The sequence below is a fragment of the Eptesicus fuscus genome, chromosome 15 (assembly GCF_027574615.1).
Source record: "Eptesicus fuscus isolate TK198812 chromosome 15, DD_ASM_mEF_20220401, whole genome shotgun sequence".
In the NCBI taxonomy this organism is placed as follows: domain Eukaryota; kingdom Metazoa; phylum Chordata; class Mammalia; order Chiroptera; family Vespertilionidae; genus Eptesicus; species Eptesicus fuscus.
This window is the reverse complement of record NC_072487.1, coordinates 307,721-333,333: the sequence shown is the minus strand read 5'-3', so window position 1 is coordinate 333,333 and position 25,613 is coordinate 307,721. Positions and strand designations below refer to the sequence as shown.

The 25,613-nt window shown below is 47.8% G+C and overlaps 1 protein-coding gene across 5 annotated transcripts in view; it reads right to left on the bottom strand.

Annotated features, from left to right (window-relative positions):
* Nucleotides 1-5,928: 5,928 nt before the first annotated feature.
* Nucleotides 5,929-25,613, bottom strand: part of MFSD14B (major facilitator superfamily domain containing 14B) — an 84,585-nt gene continuing 64,900 nt past the window's right edge. For 4 of the 5 annotated variants that reach the window (XM_054727762.1, XM_054727763.1, XM_054727765.1 and 1 more), the window contains 5 exons: nucleotides 15,374-15,445; nucleotides 14,242-14,354; nucleotides 12,840-12,937; nucleotides 8,293-8,435; nucleotides 5,929-7,626 (listed from right to left, as the gene is read on the bottom strand). In XM_054727762.1, the coding sequence (XP_054583737.1) occupies nucleotides 7,381-7,626; nucleotides 8,293-8,435; nucleotides 12,840-12,937; nucleotides 14,242-14,354; nucleotides 15,374-15,445 (672 nt within the window). In that variant the 3' untranslated portion in view covers nucleotides 5,929-7,380. Of the gene's footprint in view, nucleotides 7,627-8,292; nucleotides 8,436-11,719; nucleotides 11,891-12,839; nucleotides 12,938-14,241; nucleotides 14,355-15,373; nucleotides 15,446-25,613 lie in introns of those variants that run through there. The other variant, XM_054727764.1, reaches the window with a different exon arrangement.

Below are 25,613 nucleotides of genomic sequence, written 5' to 3'. Positions count from 1 at the left end.
AATGTATGCATTACCTCATTGTTTGAAAATTTTATAAGCTTTTAAAGTTTAGCTATTTGAAATATTTTATACAATAAAAATAAATTTAATACAAAGAATTTTAATCAAGACAAAGTATTCAAAACTAGCGAAAACCTAAACCCTTAAAGGAGGGGCTCTAACAGGGCGCAGTGCCATCTACGGGGGCCTCAGAGCCAGCACACGAGGCTCAGGCTCCAGGGGACGGAGTGGAGGCCCCTCCGCCGTCACACCTGCTAACCCCTCTGCAGCTCCGACAGCTTCCAGTGGGAGGCGTGTGGCTAACGCTGCCACACAGAAACAGACATGGTGCCACTCCATCGGGCTGCTCAGGAAACTAAGGCAGGAGGCTCATGGGCGCTGCCCTCCATGGGGAAGGAGGGCTAGCACTCGGAGCTGGCTTCTCTGAGGAGCCCAGGGGAACAGTTGGTGGGAAATTACAGCTATTGAAAAGGGCAGGGCTGCTGAGGATTCAGCCATTAGCATGGAGATCTACGTCAACCACCACGTGGAAAACCCCAGCTGCAGTTCTGATCTGCGCCAAGGACCATGGGATCGGTGCCGGCAGAAGCCGCCGGCATGGCCGTCGCAGGAAAGAGGACAGCCAGTTGCACGCAGCAGCTCCTCCTTCTTGCTGTTGGTGTGTAAGTGTGCAGATTAAGCCCTATCTTTTTTTCTTCCTCGCTTTATACAAGTTTCACCGGAGACTAATTTTACCTGTTTGTAAGAGAATTTTCAGATGGGACTATGACTGATTTGGGAGGAGTAATCAATATCTAGTGATAGATACCTGACTGCTAAAATTTTGCATCTCCTAATTGTGTGGAGAGAGTGGGAGGATCATCCTATATAATAAGGAGGTAATATGCAAACTGACCATCACTCCAACACACAAGATGGCTGCCCCCATGTGGACAAGAGATGGCCGCCACAAGAAGGCCAGCAGGGGAGGGCAGTTGTAGGCAATCAGGCCAGCAGGAGAGGGCAATTAGGGGAGACCGGGCCAGCAGGGGAGGGCTACCAGGCCTTGAGGGGAGGACGGTTAGGGGGAACCAGGCTGTCAGGGGAGGGCAGTTAGGGGTGACCAGGAGAACTGTTAGGGGCAATCAGGCCGGCATGGGAGCAGTTAGACATTGACCAGCCTGGCAGGGGAGGGGTTAGGGGGTGATCAGGCTGGCTGGCAGGCAGAATCGGTTAGGGGCAATCAGGAAGGCAGGCAGGGGAGCATTTGGGAGCCAGCAGTCCTGGATTGTGAGAGGGATGTCCCAGATGGGAGAGGGTGCAGGCTGGGCTGAGGGACACCCCCTACCCTGAGCACGAATTTTGTGCACCGGGCCTCACATCTCATTAGAGAGAAAATGGAGTTGGTTGCTGGTTGCACAGAAGCTCACAATACTGGTGTCAGTGACTCAGTATTATCTCCCATTTGCAACCTGCTCTTTAGTTGGCACAGCCATTCCACATTGCCAGCTGGCTGTGTCTGAGCTCTGCCAGAAAGGATGCTAGAAGAGAACTGCTAACTGAAGAGGAAGGGAGGGACTCACAGACTCCTGCTGCCTTCTCTTTCCTCACAGCTTCATTCCAGCGATGCTTCTTCACCTGGCGGTGCCTGTTCCCACCTCGGCAGCAGCCGACCCCGCTTGCAGTGTTTCCAACACCCAGGGCGTTGTGCCAGCCCCTCCACCACACCCAGGACCGTGTCTCCCAGCCTAGAGGCACACACTGGCCAGCTGGCAGGCCTTCTTCAGAAGTCTGAGGCCCAACCACAGATTTTATGACCCTTCCCTAAATTCTGTTTTAATGATTTAAACTTGTACCCTTTGTTCCCATCATCCAGGGAAACGACTGTTCAGCCTCATGGTACCTTGGCATAGTTCTCAGCTGTGTGCCCAGGGCCAGCAGCATGGGCATCTCCTGGGACTTGTTAGAAATGCAGATACTCAAGCCCCACCCAGCCTTCCGGGTCAGCACCTCTGGCCACGTGACCTGGCAGCGCGTTAACCCGCCTCCTGCTGACCCTGAGGCGGCTGAGGCTTGAGACCCAGTGCTCACTGCCTTGGAGTTCTCGCTTCACTCTTTCAGTTATCTAGTGAACAGCATAGTTCGCAAATCTTCATATTAAAGTATTTCTTTAAATTACTGGTGTGGGACACCTGACCAATCTAGTAGAATTCTATCAAATATTTAAAGACGTATCAACATCAATCCTTAAACCCTTCCAAAACAGAGAAGGGAACATTTCCCAATGCACTTTGTGAGGTCAGCATGACCAAAGCCAGAGAAAAACATCGCAAGACCAGTATCCCTTATGAATACAGATGCAAAAATCCTAAAAAGACTTAGTGTACTGAATCCAGCAGCATATTAAGAGGATCATTCACCATGACGAAGAAGTATTTACCCCGAAATGCAAGGGAGAATCACCATATAAAAATCAACCATTGTGATAGAATTATACACCATATTAATGAAATGAAGGAAAAAACCCCCACAATCATCTAAATTAATGCAGAAAAAGCACTTGATACAATCAAACACACTTTCATGATTTAAAACAATCCACTCAACAAACCAGAAATATAGGGGGACTCCCTACCACATAATGAAGGACATCTATTATGAAAAACCTACAGCTCACATTATACTCGGTGGTAAAAAGCTGAAAGCTTTCCTTGCTTTTGCCACTGCTATTCAACATTTTACCGGAAGTTCTAGCCAGAAAATTAGGCAAGAAAGATATATAGAAAATCCTAATGAGTACACATGCACGCATGCACACACTCACACAAATTTCTGGAGCTAATAAATTCAACAAAGTTGTAAAATACATGATCAACATAAAAAATCAACATAAAAATCAGTGTTTCCATACACTAGGAATGAATAATCTGAAAATAAAATAAAAGACATTCCATATTCATGGATAGGAGAGCTTAATATTGTTAAGATGGCAGTACCAACCAAAGTGATCTACAGATTCAGTGCTATCCCTACCAAAATGGAAAAGCTGATATTAAAATTTATATGGAATATCAATTTATATAGTCACTAGAAAATAGTCAAAACAATTTTTAAAACATCTTCTGATTTCTGAAAACTTAGTTTTGCAAAGTTACAGTAATAAAAACCATGTGTTACTGGCCTAAGCATAGACATGTAGACCAATGGAATACATTAAAAGCATAGAAATAGACCAAGCTGGTTTGGCTCAGTGGATAGAGCATTGGCCCAACCTGTCAAGGCATGTGTGGGAGGCAACCAGTCCATGTGGTTCGATGTGGTTCTCTCACATCAATGTTTCTCTCTCTCCCTCACTCCCTCCACTCTCTCTGAAAAAGCAATGGAAAAAAAATATCTTCAGGTCAGGATTAAAAATAAATTTTAAAGGGAAGAAAATTTGACACATGCTGCAACATAGATGAGCCTTGAAAAACACACTATGTTGAAAGAAGCTAGATACAAAAGGTCACACATTGAATTATGAAATGTCCAAAATAGGCAAATACACAGACAGAAAGTATATTATTGATTGCCAGGGGACAGGGGAAGGAGGAATTAATAATGATTGCTAATTGTTATGGGGTTTCTTTTTGAAATGATAGAAATGTTCTGGAGTCAGATAGTGATATTAGATGCACAACCATATGGATAAGCTAAAAACTAATGAATAGTATACTTTGAAATGGTTAAAATAGTGAATTTTATCTCAATTTTAAGAACCCACCTAATTGCGTACACCAAAAAATGCCGTTTGTGATACTGGGTAAGAAACTCCAATTTTGATAAACAGTGGTAAAGAAAAATGATGCTATGAGAGTATTTTTAAAATACTGGCAAACTATACATTTTAATTATTTTTAAGTAGTTCTGTGGTATTAAATACATTCACGATATTGTGCAACCATCCTCACCACCCATTTTCAGAACTTTGCTCATCGTACAAAACTGAAGCTCTGCCTGTTAAATACCTTCCCACTCCCCTAGTCCTGGCCACCACTCTTCTACTTTGTGTCTCCACGATTTGATTAGATATTTCGTAAGAGTGGAATCATACAGTACTTGTCCTCTTGTGACTGGCTCAGTTCATTTAGCATAATGTCTTCATGTTCATTCATGTTGTATGTAGCATGTATCAGATTCCCTTCCTTTCTAAGGCCGAGTCAGTTCCACATTGGACATTTTCTTGATTCATTCACCCAACAATGGATACTTGGGTTGCTTCCAGCTTTTGTCTAGTGTGAATAATGCTGCTAATCAACATGGGTGTACAAATATCAGTGTCCCTGACTTAAAAAATATATATATACAAGAGGCCCAGTGCATGAAATTGGTGCATGGGGTGGGGGGTGTCCCTTAGCCCAGCCTGCACCCTCTCCAATCTGGGACCCCTAGGGGCCTAAACCTGCAGTTGGACATCCCTCTCACAATCTGGGACTGGTGGCTCCTAACCACTCGCCTGCCTGCCTGCCTGATTGCCCCCTAACCACTGCCATGTTGGCCTGATTGATGCCTAACTGCTCCCCTGCCGGCCCAATTGCCCCCAACTGCCCTCTCCTGCAGGCCTGGTCGCCCCCAACTGCCCTCCCCTGCAGGCCTGGTCACCCCCAACTGCCCTCCCCTGACAGCCATCTTGTGGTAGCCATCTGGTGGCAGCCATCCTGTGATGACATGAGGACATAGTGCAAGGGCGTGAGGGCCACCTAGGCTTTTATTAGTGTAGATATGCATTGTCCATGTGATAGCTGGAACAGCAAGCCAAGGTTTTTTCCCCGGGGTTGTGTTTCATGACGCCAAAGAATAAGCTCCACAGACCAGAAGACTTAAGGAAAAGCGGAAATTTTATTACCAGCAGATTCAGACTTCCCTTACAGTGAAGGGGGCCCAGTGATGGGCTGCCCCGTGAAGCCTTCTAGTCCAGGGGATTTATTTGCTACAAGCCTGTTCCTATATCTACCCATGTCCTCACCGGATTGATTCCCTCAATCGTTTTGGCCCAGCAACGGACCTGAACTGTCCCTGTTTCTGTGTTCTTTCTCTGTTCCTGTGCTGAACTTTCTCTGTTTCTGTGTGTCAATACACCTTGTTGCCGCAGGCCCTGCCTTGGTCTCCCATGCCTCCCGCTCGGAGTCCAGAAACAGCCGTCACTTCTGCTCGGTTGGTGCCTGTGGTCAGGCTGCTCCACTGCCCGTCTGCCCTGCCCCGTCTGCCCTGCCTGTGTCCACCCGCCCTTGTTCCCTCTCGGCCCTGCTCTGCCCCGTCTGCCTGCCCCGTCTGCCCTGCCTGTGTCCACCCGCCCTTGTTCCCTCTCGGCCCTGCTCTGCCCCGTCTGCCTGCCCCGTCTGCCCTGCCTGTGTCCACCCGCCCTTGTTCCCACTCGGCCCTGCCCTGCCCCATCTGCCTGCCTGTGTCCACCCGCCCTTGTTCCCACTCGGCCCCTGCCCTGCCCCGTCTGCCTGCCTGTGTCCACCTGCCCTTGTTCCCTCTCGGCCCCTGCCCTGCCCCGTCTGCCCTGCCCCGTCTGCCTGCCTGTGTCCACCTGCCCTTGTTCCCTCTCGGCCCCTGCCCTGCCCCGTCTGCCTGCCTGTGTCCACCCGCCCTTGTTCCCACTCGGCCCCTGCCCTGCCCCGTCTGACCTGCCTGTGTCCACCCGCCCTTGTTCCCTCTCGGCCCCTGCCCTGCCCCGTCTGCCCTGCCCTGTCTGCCGCGCGTCAAGTTAACCCTTCCACATGGACCCAGATAATAGGGTGGTGACGCCTGGGGTGGGAACTGGGTGGAGGGGGCAATGGGGAAACAGGGGGGGCATCTGTAATAGTCTCAACAACAAAGATTAAAAAATTAGTGATGATGTTACTAAAGGGAGCTTTTAAGGCAGTTTGTTAAAAACTAAACTTTGAAAATATACATATTGCATTAGCTTAAAGATTAGCAATTTATTTTAGTTGAAAGCCACCCAAAAGAGAACCCCGAGATCAATGCACATTCACCTTACAGAGGCACACACGACACAAAGCGCCCAGTGCAGGTCACTGCGCACTCGGAAGCTTAGCTTACAACCAGCAGCGTGATAAAAAGAGAGGTCATTTCTGTTCATAGCAGAACAGATTTCAAAATATATTTTCTTTTAAATGTATTCAAGCAGTACATAATCCTTTATAAAAGTTACATATATATTATTGTCAATACCTTCGTTACATTTATAAATACTAGATTTGCACAGCACTCCATCAAAAAATTTTAAAACCCTCAAAAATATGTACCTATATTTCATGTCTATAACCCTTCACAGGGCTCTGTTCAAGGTAGGCCTATCGAAGGGTTCATTTACTGGTGCAACAAAATGCATGTAAATCTGAAGTTTTCTTTGTCTGTAAAACATCTTGAAAAATTAGCAAGACACTTCCTGTGAAACCGAGTTTCCTAAACGATCCTATTGTAGAAAGGAATTTGATGTGCATATTCCCATGGGATTCAATGTCAGACGCACAGGTGGAGAGACCTACTGAGAACAGAGCTTACAGAGCAGTGAAGGCAGGAGGCTGGCTGGGACCGGGAGGGCGGGTGTGGGAGGAACAGTCCTGCGCCCGCGGCTGCGCCCGGCTGGCCGCTCCCGAGGGCCGCTCCGTGGGAACACCCCGCAGAGCACCTCCGAGTTCTGTGCTGCACCAGAGTTCTGGACGTTTCTTCTGTACAATCATCTTGAACCCGACCAAGACACTAGGTCAAGGAATCTGAATTGCTATTTCTTCAAGATTTAAACTTGGAGGGAAAATGTTCCTCACCGGTAAAGGACATCACGGGTCGGTATCATGAACACCCAGTGTGTACGCTGGACCTCATTCTAGGGAAGAACAGGAAGCGGAGACGAGAGGGGAGGAAGACCGGCTTTGTTCGACCTTAGAACGAAGGCAACAGGGCCCGACGCCCTCCACACCTGCGGGCCACGGAGCGAGGAGGAAGAGGGGTTCTGCACCGGGACCCTGGCCAAGAGGGCAGGCCCTGCTGCCCTGCAGCTTCTCCGGAGCAGGACCCGGGGCTGCTGCCCTCGGCCCCGGAGGTGAGAGAGGAAAGACACCCTTCTCAGAGACGCGACTTTTTCCATTTGAGATTCGAAGCCGGAACTCCAGGTAACTTTGAGAGTTGCATACCATTTGCAGCAACGTATTTCAAATCCTAACTTGTTCCAATGTACAAACTGACAGAAAAAGAATGGAAGAAGAGAGGAGGAGGGAGAGCGGGGAGGCAGAGGGCTACTCATCAAACTTGGCCCTAAAGGATGCCACTGCGTCCCCCCTCCAGCACCAAGTCTCCGGTGGGGTGGCTGCGGCGACTTCCCAAAGACAGCGTCACAGGTGCGTCTGCCGCTCACAGCTCGGTGCACAGGCTCCCCGGCTCCTGGCAGGGAGACGGGCCCCAGACGCTGCCACTCGGCAGCAGGGGCTCCATGTCCTCGTCGCTGTCCGGCTCCGGCGTGTTGGTCCCGGTGCCGCTGAGGCTGTGGCTATGTTTCTTAGCCCCAAGACTACATTCAGGGATGAATAAGGCAACCAGGAAAGAGAAAAGAACTATACAGGCCCCAAATAAAAACGGCGGGCCTGGGATGAGGGCTCCCTGATGGGTGTGGAAACAAACAGATGAAATTTGGTTAGTCTCTTCAATGCAAAATTAGCTCTGGGTGACCCAAACCCCACACCTCCTCCAAGAGAATCACTTTCTCATGCGCAGTTTCCTTGCGTGCCAGGGCAAACTCCCCGGGCCTGGAGCCCCGAGAGGCAGGCAGCCTCTCACGGCCTCATCACTGCTCAGCAGCTGAGCCCCAGCCTGTAACATTGTTTCTCTCTAATCTTACCCTCTGGTCCCAGACCATGCATTCTGTCCATGAACATTAATTCCAATTCTGTATAGAAATCTCTATTAAATATTGCTTCGAAGGAAGGAGGGGAAATACTAAATAAAGAATAGGAAAAAGACTCTAGTTCAATTTCTAGCTGGAATTGTAGGTCATTTTATATTTTATCTGGCTTGGGTTTTCCCAGAAGACAGGGTTCTGATCAGAGTTACTGTGTAGGTGAGAACAGAATCTGGACAAATTAAAATAAATCTTTTATATGAGACATTAAATCACCGAAACTGGCAGCACTGAGCGCAGCCTCCCTACTGTGAGGTCCAACAGTCTGTTTATTGTACAAACAAGGACACGCTCCACATTTAAGGTCAGAGGGTTTGCTACAGTCAGACATATTCATGGTAACAACACCAGACTTATCACCAAATTACCTGCAAAGCAGCATTGTTAGAATTCAATTTCGGTTCCAACTCAGTCAGCTCTACATGGAACATGTAGAATATGAAGCCATATAGCGCTGGCCCCAGGCCATTACACAGCCCTCGGATTCCAGTTACGATCCCCTGGGCAACTCCTGAGTGAGAACAAAAAGGAAGGCAGTCTGCTCAGAAAGGCATGTCGGGACTGGGGGCTTGACTGGGCTCTCTAGCGGCTGTGAGCACTGAGGCGGCGGGACTGGGCGTCCGTGCCGAGAAGGCAGGGATTCATCACTCTACAGATGTGTTTGCGGCTGCACTGTGTCCGTTTAATGCGGTCACTCTGCCCTAACATCCATAAGGAGATGAAATGACAGCGATGTTTCTGAGATCCCACAGGGCCTGACCCCTCCTCCTAACAGCTAGATAGTCCTATAAATGGGGATAACAAAATGAAAAACTTTAATATTCTCCATCTGCAGACAGTTTCCACTTTTCTGTGGACTAAGATCTCCCTGCTCTGCTTATTTAAAGGTGCCTCTACAGTAAAATCCTGCCCTCTGCCTCCTGCAGCCCGTGCATGTGCCCACAACAGCCCTGATGCTGCGGCCCAGCCTCCGGCAGACTGCTCCTCAAGGCGACCCCCATTTCTGATGCATCTTCCTGTAGGCCTGCATTGAAATATCCCACAAGTGCCCATTTCTAGATATCTCTGGTTTCTAACAAGAAAGGAAAAAATTAGCTTGAATTGTATGAAATGCATGTGTTTGTAGGTAAAAAATGGTCAAAGATTATTCAACCCAATGCAATGTGCTGTAATAGTTTTATGCATGGACATTTAGAAACATCTGTACTAACACATATGAGCATAAAAAGAGCCAAAGAGGGAGAAACCAAGATGGCGGCACAGGTAAACACCTGAACTACTGCCTCGCACAAGTATTTCAAAACTACAACTAAAAGACAAAATAGACATCATCCAGAACCACGGGAAGGCTGGCTGAGTGAAAATTCTACAACTAGAAGGAAAGAGAAAAGCACACTGAGACTCAGAGGAGCTGTGGAAGGCAGAGGTACGGAGGCGTGTGCGCGGAGAGGGCTGGCAACTGAGTACGTGGCTGGCTTTTTCAATCCGCAAGGAGACACAAGCTCCCGACTGCTCTCAACTCCAGTTCCAGGCGAGACTCTGGGGACCCAGACTCATGGGGAAAAACTGGACTGTCTGGCAGCGGGCGAAACTCGAGGGCAGCTTTCTCTCAGAGGTGCTTGCAGCGATTACCTAGGGACACTGAGACCCCGGGGCCTCTTAAGCAGGGCTGATGGGAAGCCATTGATGTTTGCTCTGCCCTGAGACCTCACCCCATCCAAGCTGAACAAGCAGAGGCTTTTGCATATGAATGGCCTGGTCCTTTGAAATCTAAACTTACCTAACAAACTAGCTGAGTCAGAGAGACCCAGAACATCCAAAAGAAGGGCCAAGGCCCTGCAGCAGCTTGCATTGCTTCACAGCTGGGCCTCATCTGGGCACTTCCAAAACCCAAAGAAGAGGAATCTGCAGATCTCTCCGTAGCTCCTGCTGGGTGGCCTCAGGTAGAGCTAAATTAGCACCTTCTTAGAGATCCAAGAACCAGTGTACCCAGGGTTCAGAGTAGGACCATCCAGATTACAACTCCTCAGATCCATAAGGGACACACTCTGGGGGCAGAATCAGTGAGCACCAAAGCCCCACTGAAGCAAGTCTTGCCTCATAAGGGTGTCTCCAGCACAGAAGTTCACCCAGTGTAGACACAGGTGATACTCACAGCTAATTGGCCTGGAGGTCAATTCCTCCCAGTGATACCAACAACAATCAAGACTCAACTACAGCCCTGGCCGGTGTGGCTCAGTGGATAGAGCGTCGGCCTGCGGACTGAAGGGTCCCGGGTTCGATTCTGGTCAAGGGCATGTACCTTGGATGCAGGCACATCCCCAGTAGGGAGTGTGCAGGAGGCAGCTGATCGATGTTTCTCTCTCATCTATGTTTCTAACTCTCTATCCCTCTCCCTTCATCTCTGTAAAAAAATCAATAAAATATATAAACTTTCCCAGTTTCTAATGAGCCACGGGAAAAAAAAAAAAAAAAAGACTCAACTACATCAAGGCTGTGCACATAGCCCACAAAGGGGTGCATCAAGAGTGTCCATCTCAAGTAACTGGGGAGGCTGAGCCACTGGGCCATATAGGACACCTAGCACACAAAGCTACTCTACCAACTCAGGGAAGCAGCGAAAATGCGGAGACAAAGAAACAGGTCACAAATGAACAAAATGGAGGAAAGCAAACAACTGGATATAGAGTTCAAAACCACAGTTATAAGGTTTTTCAAGAATTTTCTAGAAAATGCGATAAATTTAGTGAGACCCTCAAGGATATGAAAAAGGACCAACTAGAAGTTAAGCATACACTGACTGAAATAAAAAAAATATATACAGAGATCCAACAGCAGACTAGAGGATTGCAAGAATCAAGTCAAAGATTTGAAATACAAAAAAGCAAAAAACACCCAACCGGAAAAGCAAAAAGAAAAATGAATCCAAAACTATGAGGACAGTGTAAGGAGCCTTTGGGACAACTTCAAGCGTACCAACATCAGAATTATGGGGGTGCCAGAAGAAGAGAGAGAGCAGCAAGATACTGAAAACCTATTTGAAGAAATAATGACCAAAAACTTCCCCCACCTGGTGAAAGAAATAGACTCACAAGTCCAGGAAGTGCAGAGAACCCCAAACAAAAGGAATCCAAAGAGGACCACACCAAGACACATCATAATTAAAATGCCAAGAGCAAAAGACAGAGAGAGAATATTAAAAGCAGCAAAAGAAAAACAGTTAGTTACCTACAAGAGAGTGCCCATACGATTGTCAGTTGATTTCTCAACAGAAACTACGCAGGCCAAACGGGAGTGGCAAGAAATATTCAAAGTGATGAATAGCAAGAACCTACAACCAAGATTACTCTACCCAGCAAAGCTAAGGGCATATAAAGAGCTTCACAGATAAGAAAAAGCTAAAGGAGTTCATCACTGCCAAACCAATATTATATGAAATGCTGAAAGGTATTCTTTAAGAAGAGGAAGAAGAAAAAGGTAAAGATAAAAATTATGAACAACAAATACATATCTATCAACAAGTGAGTCTAAAAATCAAGTGAATAAAAAATCTGATGAACAGAATAAACTGGTGAATATAATAGAATCAGGGGCATAGAATGGGAGTGGATTGATAATTCTCAGGGGGAAAGGGGTGTGGAGGGTGCGGGAAGAGACCAGACAAAAATCATACACCTATGGATGGGGACAGTGTGTGTGTGTGGGGGTAAGGGCAGAGGGTGGGGTGGGAACTGGGTGGAGGGGATCTATGGAAGGAAAAAAGAGGAACAATTGTAATAATCTGAATAATAAAGATTTATTAAAAGAAAAAAAAGAGAGCCAGAGGATTTAGTCCGTGAAAGAGAGGTGCGCCTGTCAGGTGCTGAGCAGGGCCTGCTCTGCAGGGCCTTCTGCCGGGACCACGCCTCTCCACGCTGTGCAGCCGGCGGGATGTCCGTGGCCGGGGACACACAGGATCTGCGGTCACTATTTTAGTTTTTTATTATTTTTAAAAGTATTTTTATTGATTTTAGAGAGGAAGGGAGAGGGATAGAGAGACTGAAACATCAATGATGAGAATCATTGATAGGCTGCCTCCTGCACACCCCTACTGGGATCGAGCCCGAAACCCAGGCATGTGCCCTTGGCCGGAATCGAACCTGGGACCCTTCAGTCTGCAGGCCGACACTCTATCCACTGAGCCAAACCGACTAGGGCTATTTTAAAATGTGGATATGAATAAGATGGCTAATTTCTGATGAGGAAAAATGGGTGCAATAAATAAACTATCTTTTCCAATATAGTTTTTTATTGAAACTTTCTAGAGGGCTGTCAGGCATTTACAATTTTTTTCAAATTTACTACTTCCTGACTACAATAAGGTGAGTCATTGAAAGAGGAAGTGGAAAAGGATTAATTCTGGTCGTGGGAAATGCCTGATGGTGAACCAGAGACACAAGAAGGAAGGAATCTACAAGCTTCTCTCCACACAGTTGTCCCCACTCTGCCTCTCACTCGGCATCCGATTACCAGCAACCGCACAGATTTGTTCTTCATCCTCTGGGAGAATCACTCCTAATGCAGCTCGTGCGTTAGAGGGAGTCCGATTTAAACACCTTCCAGTGGTGACAGTGAGTAAATAAAAAGCTCGCTGCTTTGCTAACTAGTCGGTATCATTTAAGAGACATCTGTTCCAGTCTAGTTAATTTCTATGGCATCACAATAAAGAGTCAAAAGCAAAAAGAGGAAACAGCCTATTTCTATTTCTTAGTGTACTGAACTGCTGAGTGCACATTTTAAAAACAGAGTATGATTTCAGGGCAGGACGGAAAGCAAACACGTGTGATCACTGAGGGAGCGCCCGGGGTGAAGAGGCTCAGAGCCGCCGGCAGGTACGGCTCCAGGGCAGGAGGGAGACCGGGGACAGTGCTCTCACCTTGCTGATCGGACTCCGCGTTCTGAGAGACCAGGGCACTGACCGCGGGGAAGGTGATGCTGGACGCGGCGGCCACGGCCCCTGCGGCCCACACCATCCTGCAAGGACAGGGCAGCGTCAGGGGCGGAGCACGCGGTGCTGGCTCCTCAGGTTACCTTGTATTTAATCTTTCCTCTTTACAAAGGGATTTTTTTTTTTTTTAACCTGGAAAGTTATTTGTCACTTCACAGGCTGGGAAAGTTTCCTTTTTTAATTTTACTTCACCTCTTTCAAAATCTGTTCTGCTTGATTTCCCCTTTACCACCTTTAGATGTAAGCTCAATGAAACTCGAAAGGATTTATTTCCACGAATGCCACCTTTCCTCCCCATTCCACTTGCTCCGCTATCTCAGAGGCTGGCTGCACACTGCCTGTGAGCTGCTCATTTTGCTGCCCTCGGCGGAGCCAGCCCTGGCGTGCGGGATGACACCCGCGGACTGCCACCCGCTTCCTCTGGACCAAGCCTGTCACCGCCAAGGCCGCCCCGCGGCCCGCGTCTGTGCTCCTTAGACTCTGGTCCCTTCCCCAGTGAAAGGAACTCGAGTGCGAATCAGTATTAAGCCTCTGTGTGAGGAAGGTGAGGCCCCACCGTGGCTTAGACCCTGCTCGACCGGACTCCCGTGGGGATGGCCGGCCTGCGCATCCTTAAGGAGAGACCCTCAGGGCGACAGCATCCTCTTCCGGCATGAGCTTGACTGGCTCAGCTCCGGAACCAAAGTCCATCGGACTGAATCTTAACGAACAAGAACCATCTGCTGACCTCTAAAGCACTTCTCGTGTCTGTAAGTTATGCCATGCAGGCAAAATGAGGAGTAACTAGTATTTAAAGAGATAGGACCTCTGGATTTGGTAGCCAGGCACTGGGGACACTAGCCACATCAGAGAACCGCACTAGGGATTGTCATTTCTCCTGGCCTTCCTGTTAGGGGAGGAGACTGTGGCAGCAGGCTCACTGCCCCAGGGCACACATGGTTTTGGAAGAGATTGTAGGATTAATCTACCTCAGTCTTATGTTATAAAGTCACTCAGCTAATTACAGCAATGAGCCCTGCTATCATTTTTCCTTGCCTTTTTGTTTTGTTTTGGAGTATATCTGATGTCCCTAAAAACTGACAAACGTGTTTAAAATACAGACATAACATTTCTGGAGGGGTTGGAGGAGCACACATTTCGTTAATAACAACTCCCTGACAGCCACGAAGGTGAAGACTGTTTAAATGATCCTGTCACCTCGCTCAGCCTTCCCAAAACGAAGTCCAAACAGGTTTTGAAATGCTGAGCGCACCCCTTCTGCCTTCACACCACACGTCATGCCCAGCTCCCCCAGAAGGTGGGCCTGGCGGTGAGGGTCGGGAAGGCTTACCAGGCCTGCGATCCGAGCCCGTACCAGGCCAGCTGGAGCACCTGGAGGCCCAGGCCCAGGAGCACGGTCTTCTTCTTCCCCAGCGAGCGCATGGAGAGGGGGAGCAGGGCTGTCTGCAAAGCCAAGGAGAGCCCTGAGAAGCATGGACACCCCGCGGAGGCCCTCGGGGAGGGCGCCCAGGACAGGGACCACGCGGGGCTGACGCAGCTCTCCGGGGGCTCAGGGCCCTCGGCCTCCTCCCAACGCTGTTCACCGGGTGCTCCGCCAGCACTTCCCCAGGGAGGCTGGAGCCATGCACCAGCTGGCGTGCCCGAGAGGGCCACGGCCTCCGTCTTTTCTGAGAAACGCCAACCCCTTACCCGCCGGTGACGAGCAAGCCCCGCTGAACAGTTACAGGACGTGTGGAGTTTTGCTGGAGGTTAGCAGTTTTGCAAAGTTGGACTGATACGAATTTGATTTTAACACATATATACTCTGTTAAAAACTAGTGGAGATGGTCTGGGCTGATGACTAACTAGAGTTAACATGCCCCCCCCCCCCCCCCAATTATGAGCAACTTGAAAGTGTAACGTAATTTACATTTGCTGATACAACTGGACGAAAATAAACACAGGCCTTTGCCTGAGGCGGACCCGTGGGCGACACAGCCCTGCAGCCCCTCCTTTCCGGGGCCCGCTCCAGCCGCGGTGCCAGGGAGCAGCCCCGGGGCCACAGGACGCAGGGAGGCCTGTGGGGGGGAGGCAGGCACACGCACCGGCTTCGTGGCCTGTTTATAACAGATGAAGAAATTCGGTGCTCTTTACTCATCACGCATGTTCCAACACACCCATCTGCCACGTTTCTTCGAGCAGAGGTGCCGATTTCCATTTCTGCTTTTCACTTCCACTCACTTCCCAACAGGAAAATACCACCGGAGCCTTCTCCTGGTGAAGTGAACTTCTGGGTATCTGAGTCCATGTCAGGTTCCTGGGTCTGCTATTGTACCACAGACACACACGATGTCACTGCCATGGCAGGGAACGAAGGCCGGCGTGCGGGAGACATTCAAGAACGCTTCCTGCAGCTTCCTGTGAACTTACGGTTATTTCAGAATAAAAATGTTTAAAAAAGAAATGAGAAAAATGACACTCACCTGAGCCACAATAGACAGAATTCCTAGCACAGCTATGAACTCTGCAATTTTAACAGATCCAAAACCTATGATCTGTGAAATAGAGGGGGAGGGGTAGAAACACTATTGTTAATATAGATATTATAAAAATAAGAAATGTTATGTTTTAATAAGGCTATAAGAACAAAATAGTTGGAAAAAGTTAATAAAACCTTGATTATGGCAAATTAAGGCAGTGCTGAAAGTTGAACCTATTTAACCAGAAAATTACATCTAAATCTGATAAAAAACCATTACAAGTAAGCATAACTTAACAAATATTTTAAAGATATTTTTTATTACAGGCCTATCGTTTCATATTCCTTCCCATCCCCAACCCACCGAAAAACAAATGTTATCAAGCGTTAGAGAAAATATAAAGAACATAACCTGACTTCTGATGCAGAATTTGGAATTTACTCATAGCAAGTTCAGTGGCTCTCAGCGTTGGTTGCACATTAAAATCACGTCGGGCCCGTGGACACCGACTGGGCAGCCTCAGGCCTCGACACAGGCACGTTCCAAAGCTTCACTGGAACAGCTCTGATATGCCAAAAACTAGTTGTTTTAAATACTAAGTTTTTAAAAATATATTTTTATTGACTTCCTGGAGAATGGAAGAAGGCAAGAGATAGAAACACCAATAAGAGAGAATCATTGCTCAGCTGCCTCCTGCACGATCCCTACTGGGGATCGAGCACGCAGTCCGGGCATGTGTCCTTGACCAGAATCGAACCAGGGACCCTTCAGTCTACAGGCCGATGCTCTATCCACTGAGCCAAACCGGCTAGGGCTCTCAAACACATTTTACAGGAGGGCCAGCATTATCCTGATACCAAAACCAGACAAAAATGACACACAAAAAAATATAATTACAGGCTAATACCTGTGATGAACATGATGTAGACTGAATTTAATAGTACATTTTAAAAAATCATGCATTATGATCAAGTGAAATTTATATCAGAGGCAAGGATAGTTCAACATCTGCAAATCAGTTGATGTAATATACCACATCAATAAAATGAAGGCTAAAAATCATACGACCATTTCAATAAATGCAAAGCATTTGACAAATTTCAACACCCATTTATGATAAAAAAACAAAATGGGTGTGGAAGGAAAGTACCCCAATATAATAAAGGCATCATATGATAAGACCACAAATACAAAACTTTTTCTGTCAGGTCAGGAACAAGACAAGGATGTCCACTCTTGCCATTTTATTTGATACTAGAGGCCCGGTGCACGAAATTTGTTCACTCGGGGGTGGGGGGAGGGGGTCCCTCAGCCCGGCCTGTGCCCTTTCACAGGCCGGGAGCCCTCAGGGGATGTTCGACTGATGGCTTAGGCCCATCAGTCAGACATCCTTAGTGCTCCCGGCGAGGCAGGAGAGGCTGCCGCCACCACCGCTGTGCTTGCCAGCCATGAGCCCGGCTTCTGGCTGAGCAGCGCTCCCTCTGTGGGAGTGCACTGACCACCAGGGGGTATCTCCTGCATTGAGCGTCTGCCCCCCAGTGGTCAGTGTGCATCATAGCAACCGGTAATTCCATCGTTTGGTCAATTTGATTATTAGCTTTTTTTTAAATTTTATTGATTTTTTACAGAGAGGCAGGGAGAGGGACAGAGAGTTAGAAACATCGATGAGAGAGAAACATCTATCAGCTGCCTCCTGCACACCCCGTACTGGGGAGGTGCCTGCAACCAAGGTACATGCCCTTGGAATCAAACCTGGGATTCGAACCTGGGACCCTTCAGTCCGTAGGCCAACGCTCTATCCACTGAGCCAAACCGGTTAGGGCACATATTAGCTTTTTATTATATAGGACTAGAGGCCTGGTGCACAAAATTCATGCACAGGTAGGGTCCCTAGGCCTGGCTGGCGAACAGGGCTAGCTAGGGCCTTCCTTTACTGGCTGCCGGCTGCCAGCCGGGGCCTTTCTTCGATCCGCACTGTCGGCTGGTGGTCAGTACACATCATAGCAAGTGGTTGAACTCCTGGTCAGTCAAACTCCCAAGGGGACAATTTGCATATTAGCCTTTTATTATATAGGATAGTATTGGTAGTCCTAGCAGCAGCAAAGAGGCAAGAAAAATAAATAAAATGCATCCACATTGGAAGTGAAGAAGTAAAACTGCCTGGCTGGCATGGCTCAGTGGTTGAGCGTCGACCTATGAACCAGAAGGTCATGGTTTGATTCCCGGTCAGGGCACATGCCTGGGTTGTGGGCTTGATCCCCAGTGTGTGGTGTGCAGGAGGCAGCTGATCAATGATTCTCTCTTCACTGATGTTTTCATCTCTCTCCTCCTCTCCTTTCGTCTCTGAAATCAACAAAAATATATTTAAAAAAAGAATAAAATACCTAGGAACAGTCTTAACAAAGGAGTTGAAGACTGTACTCTGTACTCTGAAAACCACAAGGCATTGTTGAAGGAAGCGGGAGACACAAAGCTGTCGTGTTCATGGACGGGAAGAATGAACAGTGTTAACATGGCCCTCAATGGTCAAAGCACTTGTGAGGAAGAACACCACCGCCGGGGCATCACACCACCTAATTTCAAAGTATCGTACCCAATCACAGTAATTAAAGCAATCTGCACTGGCATAAACACAGACACAGACTAAAGAAACCAATTAGAGAGCCCAGAAATACACCTTGCATATATAGTCAATTAACTTATGATAAAGGAGCCAAGAATATACAATGGGGAGAAGACAGTTTCTTCAATAGTGTTGGAAAAACTGGACAGCCATGCAAAATAGTAATGAAACTAGACCACCAACTGACACCATACAAAGTAAATTAACTGAAAGTGGATTAAGGACTTGAATGTAGGACCGGAACCATAAAACTCCTAGGAGAAAACATAGGTGGTGAGCTCCTTGACTTAGATCTTGGAGATGATTTTGTGAATCTAACACCAAAATCAAAAGCAAAAGCAAAAATAAGGAAGTGGGACTATATCAAACTAAAAAGGATATCATCAACAAAATGAAAAAGCAATTTACTAAATGGGAAGAAATAACTGGATGTCATATATTGCATAAGGGACTAATATCCAAAATATATAAAGAATTCATGTAACTCAGTAGCAACAAGCAAACAAACAATCCAATTTAAAAAATGGGCATAAAACTGAACAGCATTTTTCCAAAGAAGACATACAGATGGCCAATAAGTACATGAAAACATGCTGAAATCACTAATCATCGGAGAAGTGCACTATCACCTCACACTAGTTCGAATGGCTATTTCCAGAATTACAAGTGCTGGTGAGGATGTGGAGAAAGGGAACCAATACACTGTGGGTGGGACTATGAATTGGTGCAACCACTAAGGAAAACAGCAAGGCGGTTCCTCACACGGTGGCAGGCAGATACGAGCAGAGCGAGGACGATGGGCGCTGTACAGGTCAGCAGGGAACAAAGCCCCCGGTGCCAAACAATGGACAATTGTAGGGTGGGACCTTGACCCAGGGTGACCTTTCCGCCCCTAGCATTTTGCTGGTTATGCAGTTTGGACCCTCTGATCTTGGAGATAACATCGAGGCCTCAGTTATATTCCAGCACCAGGCCCAGGAAAGTGGCAAAACCAGACAAGTGACACCCAGGCTGCCTCAGGACCAGCTGCACTGGCTAATGAATGGCCTCTTGCCCTGGAGCCGACCAACCAGTCCGTGGAGACCCAGACCCTGAGAGGACACCCCTGGGAAGCTGCTGGACCTGCCATGCTACTCCCCTGGGCCCTCCCCACAGCCTCCACCCTTAACGCCTAGAACGAGGAGACCGCTGGTCTCGGGAGCACTCCACCTGCCCGTCCTCCCTCGCCCTCCCCACCTCCCTGGGCCCGCTGGGTCACCTTCGCCTGCTCACTCTGAAGCTCCACGGCTTTCCTGGGCCTCTCTCTCACTGGTTCCCGAAATCTCTTTCTTTTCCCAATTACTCCCACCTCTGTGATTTCCCATGTAAATGTCCTCTTACAGTTTGGGTCTTGGCCGAGTTCTTTCCTAAGCTGAACTCAAGAACCAAAGTTGCTGAATCCGGTCGCCTGACCCCACCAATCTACCATCTAGTGCCTTTCCCAGGGCCCCAACAAAACAACTAAAAACAGAGCTACCATACGATACAGCAATTCCACTTCCGGGCGTTTCTTTGAAACTAAACGAAAACGAGGGGCTGGGGTGGGGGCTGCCCTGGGGTGGGCCAATGTGGCCTTCAGACCTGGCCCAGCAGACAGCCCGCAGGCAGCTGGCTTTGGTGCGAGCTCAGAGGAAAAGACGGCACCTCAATGCCAATGCTGGTTTCACCCCCACTCCCACCGTGGGTTTTTCTGTATGCATTATGGGTAAGGGCATTTCCAGAAGAAAGTTTGTGTCAATCACCCCTGGATGCAAATGAGTCTCGATCCAGAGTCTCCCCCCTTTTTTTGCAAAATAAAATTCCTGTTTATTGTTGGACATTGTTTCAAACACATCAAACTGGCCAAACAAAGAGAAAAAAACACAAAAACCCGGCAACTTCATGGACAAAAAAAGGAGAAGAAAAAAGAAACCTTTTTATCCTTGGCCTTTTAAACCATCTCATACAAGCCAACTACTTATAGTACAGCGAAGTACATACACAAAAAGTTACTGGAATGCTTGGAATAAGATTATTTTGTTTTTGTTTTACAAGGTTTTCTTTCTCCGTTGGTTGCGAGTGTAATGAACATGGTCACCCCAAAGTCAAGTCAGAAGTAGGACAGAGAACGCTCCCATCATTAAAAATGGCTGACCCCGAACATGTACAAAAATACAAATTTTCTTTTTAAAGCGCTTTTAAGAAAAAAAGCAGGGCCTTGGGAGTCGTGGTTCTTCCTCCTCCCTGGGCCCATTCCCCGCTGGCCTGGCTGGGGGGAAGGGCGGCCACCTGCAGGGGCTCTGCCAGGCTCTCTCCTCCGAGGCACCCACTTACATCCTGAGACGGTCAGTGGAGGGTGAGTAGGTCACGAGGCCTTTTTTGTTTAACTTTTCTTTTTTGCTGCCCCAGCGGGCCCATCGGCCTCCTGCTTCTCAGCATCCACATGTCACCATCATCTTCAGCTGTTCCCCTGCCTCCGCCCTCTCCCTCCGCCCCCTCTCCCTCCCCTCTCCCTCCGCCTCCTCTCCCTCCCCTCTCCCTCCGCCCCCTCTCCACCTCCTCTCCCTCCGCCTCCTCTCCCTCCGCCCCCTCTCCACCCCCTCCCTCCCCTCTCCCTCCGCCTCCTCTCCCTCCGCCCCCTCTCCCTCCGCCTCCTCTCCCTCCGCCCCCTCTCCCTCCCCTCTCCCTCCGCCCCCCCTCCCACCCCCTCCCTCCCCTCTCCCTCCTCTCCCTCCTCTCCCTCCGCCCCCTCTCCCTCCGCCTCCTCTCCCTCCCCTCTCCCTCCCCTCTCCCTCCGCCTCCTCTCCCTCCCCTCTCCCTCCCCTCTTCTCTCACCACCTTCTCCCTCCTGCATCCACCTCGTCTTTGGCAGGCACCACAAAGCCCTCTCCTTTAGGGCCTGGGTGAGCTGGGAGCTGGTGTCTACGCCAGTGGGACATGGTGGGGCAGGCTGGTGACAGGGTTTTTTTAAAAAGCAAGAGCTGGAGGGCTCTGGCAGAGAGGCAGCCCATGGGGCCAGAAAATCCCTCTTTTAAAACTGGAGGTGGGGCCCCAGGCTGTCTGTCTGTCTCTCTCTGGAGCACGCTCTACCTCCAAGGAGCATAGCCATGCCATTCCCTTTCCCCGCCCCCGCAGGCACGGATCCCCCAACCTCTAAGGGACCCCATGAGACTTGCAGCCAAGGAAGCAATGGGAAGCTGGGCTGGTCCTGGGCTAAGGCCTGAACCTGTCTCCAAGGCCCCCTTTTCTCGAGTCCCAGTGAGCGAAAGCAGCCCGGCCACTGTCTCCCTCCACTGCCTGGCTCCAGGCTGGAATGTAAGCAACCGGCCATATCCATACTGTCTGCCTGCCTCCTCTCCCTCTCCCCTCTCCCCTCTCTTCCCTCTCCTTTCTCCCTTCTCCCTCTGCTCTTTCTCCCGCTCCCTCTCCTCTTTCTCCTGCTCCCTCTCCCCTTTCTCCCTCTCCCTCTCCTTTCTCCCGCTCCCTCTCCTTCTCCTCTTTCTCCCGCTCCCTCTCCCCTTTCTCCCTCTCCCCTTTCTCCCCTCTCCTTCTCCTCTTTCTCCCGCTCCCTCTCCTTTCTCCCCTCTCCCTCTCCCCTTTCTCCCACTCCCTCTCCCCTTTCTCCCACTCCCTCTCCCCTTTCTCCCACTCCCTCTCCCCTTTCTCCCACTCCCTCTCCCCTTTCTCCCACTCCCTCTCCCCTTTCTCCCACTCCCTCTCCTCTTTCTCCCCTCTCCCTCTGCTCTCTCTCATGGCCCGCTCCTCGTTTGGAATGTATCTTCAATCAACCCCACTTTGCTTTACTTTTATTTTTGTTGACCTTAAAATCTTTTCTACATCAACAAAAAGAACCAAGGTCCCAGCCAGTAACCCCAATTAGTAACACCCCCATATGCAGCAATATTTACTATAAAGATAACATACCAACCTAAGTGTCCATTGCTGGGTACATGGATAAAGAAATATGGTATCTATAATATGGAATATTATTCACCCATAAAAGAGTGCCTATTGGTGGGTGCATGGATAAAGATGTGACACACTCACACGCACACAGAGAAATACTATCCTATATAATAAAGAGCTAAATATGCTAATTAGACCCAACAGCAGAATGACCTTCCAGATGAAGCCGGAACTGTGAGGGCCGAGCCCCTTGCATGAATTCTGTGCATCGGGCCTCTAGTTAATCAATAAAACAAAATGAAATCTTGCCATTTGCAACAACATGGATGCACCTAGAGGGTATTAAGTGAAATAAATCAAAGACAAATACCACATGAATTCACTTATATGTGGAATCTTACATTAAAAAAAAAAAAAAGAGTTCATGAATACAGAACTTATTGGTAGCGGCCAGAGGCAGCTGGGGTGGGTAATAAGAAATGGGTAAACTTTTTAAAATTTAAATACACTGAAAAGAAAAATACAAAAAATACTTGGAGATAAAAAGGTCAAGTGGACTAGAGGCCTGGTGCACAAAATTCATGCAAGAGCAGAAAATAAAAAATAAAAAGAAATACTATCCTTCCAAAAGATGCAGCTTAGAATAAGACATTTTCAGACACAAAAGAGTGGGGTGGGATGGTTGAGCAAAATTACTTTAAAGAGCAAAGGAGCAATTCTAAGCAGACAAAACAGAATGCACGAGACAAAAAGGAAAAATTATTGTGTACATTATACATTCTTCTCATTTCATGTCACACAACTTTAGCTAAAAAATGAACTAGAGCTAGATCCTGCTTCTAAATCAGTGTTGCTGACATTCACAACATTCTTAGCTGCTAATCAAATGCAATTAAAAAATTAGAAACAAAAAATGTGGCTTTAAGAATTATTTCTCTGCCTACCCTTTTTAAATAAGTATATTTTTAAACGTTTCATTGATAGAATGTAAATGCCACACAATTCACCCATTAGAAGTGCACATTCAATGGCTTTGTGTATTCAGAGCTGGACAGTGACCACAGTGAGTTGTAGAAGGTCTCATCAGTCCTCCAAGAAGCATCCCCCCCTCTAGCCTTCCCTCCACCCGTCAGCCATCTGCTCCTGTCGGAACAGCATGTCCCACGAATGGCACTGAGAAGACAGAGGAAGCTAGTCAGGAAGCAGGTGTGGGGCGGGAGAAGGTGGCAGCGGAACCAGCTGGGTGGGGTAACTAAGGCACCCAACTGGGTGGGGAAAGGAGGCGCCCAGAGACCTGAGCTTCAAAATGTGTGAACTGCTAAGACAGGCAACCTGCAGATAACCAACCTAAGACAAGGCTATGACCAACCCCAAGAATGTTATTAAAGCAGAATTCTTTTTTGAAATATATTTTTATTTCAGAGAGGAAGGGAGAGGGATAGAAACATCAATGATTAGAAAGAATCATAGATTGGCTGCCTCCTGCACGCCCCCCACTGGGGATACAGCCCACAACCCCAGGCATGTGCCCTTGACCAGAATCCAACTGGGACCCTCTGGTCCACATGCTGATGCTCTATCCACTGAGCCACACCAGCTAGGGCAGGGCAGAATTCTTTGAGAGGACCAATCAGGACCTAGCAAGGCATGTATCTGCCTGGAGATTAAAAAGCCCCGCTTCCTCTCGTCCCCGCCCCCGCCATGGCTCCTGGCATTCCTGTGGAGCACATGCTTGTGCCCACGCGGCGTACGGCAGTGTGGGATCCATACATGGAGTCACAGGCTTTAATTCACTTGGATGCTGAACTACACCCGACAGGAGCATGGAACGGAAGCAGGACTGGCTTCCCTCAAGAAACGCTGCTTCTGCTAACCGTTTATGTATGCGAATCCATTTTTCGGTTCTCAACAAACTCGGACTCAAACACCCCCCATTTTGGTTTCAGTATCACACAGTCTATGGTCCTGGCTTCTTTCATTTATTCACTCACACGGAGGGTTCTCAGGGCTTCACTGCTTTTGTCACCAAATAACGGCATTCCATTGTAGTGACAGACCCCATTTGTTGCCCCATTTCATGAGCTGATAGTTTCTACTTTTAGGCTGTTATGAATAGTAATCTGCATAGAAGTTTCTGTATGGACATTTTTCCCATTTCTCTTGGGTATGTACCTAAGATTAGCTTTGACTGGAACCCTATGCTGAGCACTTTCAGGAATGGCCAGACTCCTTCCCCCAGAGCCTGCATCATTTCACATTCCCACTAGCATAAGAGATCCCGTTCCTCCATATCCTTCTTTTGACTAAAGCCATCTTAGCAGGTGTAAAGTTGTTTTGATTTGCATTTCCTTGAGGCTAATGATGTTAAGCATCTTTTCGTGTGCTTACTGGTCATTTATATATCTTCCTTGGAGAAATATCTACTTAAAATTCTGTGCCGATTTTCCCAGCTGAGTGAATTGTTTTCATTGTTGAGTTGTAAGAGTTCTACGTAAGGCTCTGGTAGGTGGCTCAGCTGGCTGGAGCATCACCCTGGACACCAAAAAACGTTGTGAGTTCGGTCACTGGTCGGAAACATATGAAAGGCAGCTGATCTCTCTCTCTTTCTCTTTCTCTAACCAATAAAAACATATCATTGGGCCGAAACCGGTTTGGCTCAGTGGATAGAGCGTCGGTCTGCGGACTGAAGGGTCCCAGGTTCGATTCCGGTCAAGGGCATGTACATTGGTTGCGGGCACATCCCCAGTGCGGGGTGTGCAGGAGGCAGCTGGTCGATGTTTCTCTCTCATCGATGTTTCTAGCTCTCTATCCCTCTTCCTTCCTCTCTGTAAAAAAATCAATAAAATATATTAAAAAAAAAACAAACAAACAAAAAAAAAAAAACATATCATTGGGTGAGGATTAAAAAAAGTTCGACATATATACTAGCTATAATTCCTTATCAAATATATGATTTACAAATATCAGATGCAATTTTAATTAAAATGTGTGAATGTTAACTTCTTGTAAAGCAAGCACAAATACAAAATAACAATGATTCTGTTGTATGGCAGTGGTGGTGGTGGTGGTGACATAAAAATATATATGGCCCTAACTGGTTTGGCTCAGTGGACAGAGCGTCGGCCTGCGGACTGAAAGGTCGGGTTCGATTCCAGAAAAGGGCATGTACCTTGGTTGTGGGCACATCCCCAGTAGGAGATGTGCAGGAGGCAGCTGATCGATGTTTCTCTCTCATCAATGTTTCTAACTCTCTATTCCTTTCCCTTCCTCTCTGTAAAAAATCAATAAAATATATCTTAAAAAAAGTAATTTATAAAAAATATATATATATAGGAAAAAGGGAAAGAAAAAAATTATTCACAGTAGTTTTTATACATGTGAAGGGATGAGATATGACTTTTCATTTTCTTCTTTGGGCTTTCCCATATTTCCTACATTAAATGCATATTTAATTCCATGGATAATTTAATTACCTCCACTCTTCCCTCTAAATCTCTAGCATCCACCCACCAAAAATGAGAACAACAAAATAAAACTGCTTGAAAAAGGTTTTACTTAATGCCGCCATAAAATATTAGTGGTACAATCTCAGAAACTATGAGAATGGCAAACTTAACCAATTTCATTTAAAAACATTGCCAACATAGAGGACTCCGCTCAGGAGGCCTGCTGCCCAGGCTGTGTGGCCATGAGGAC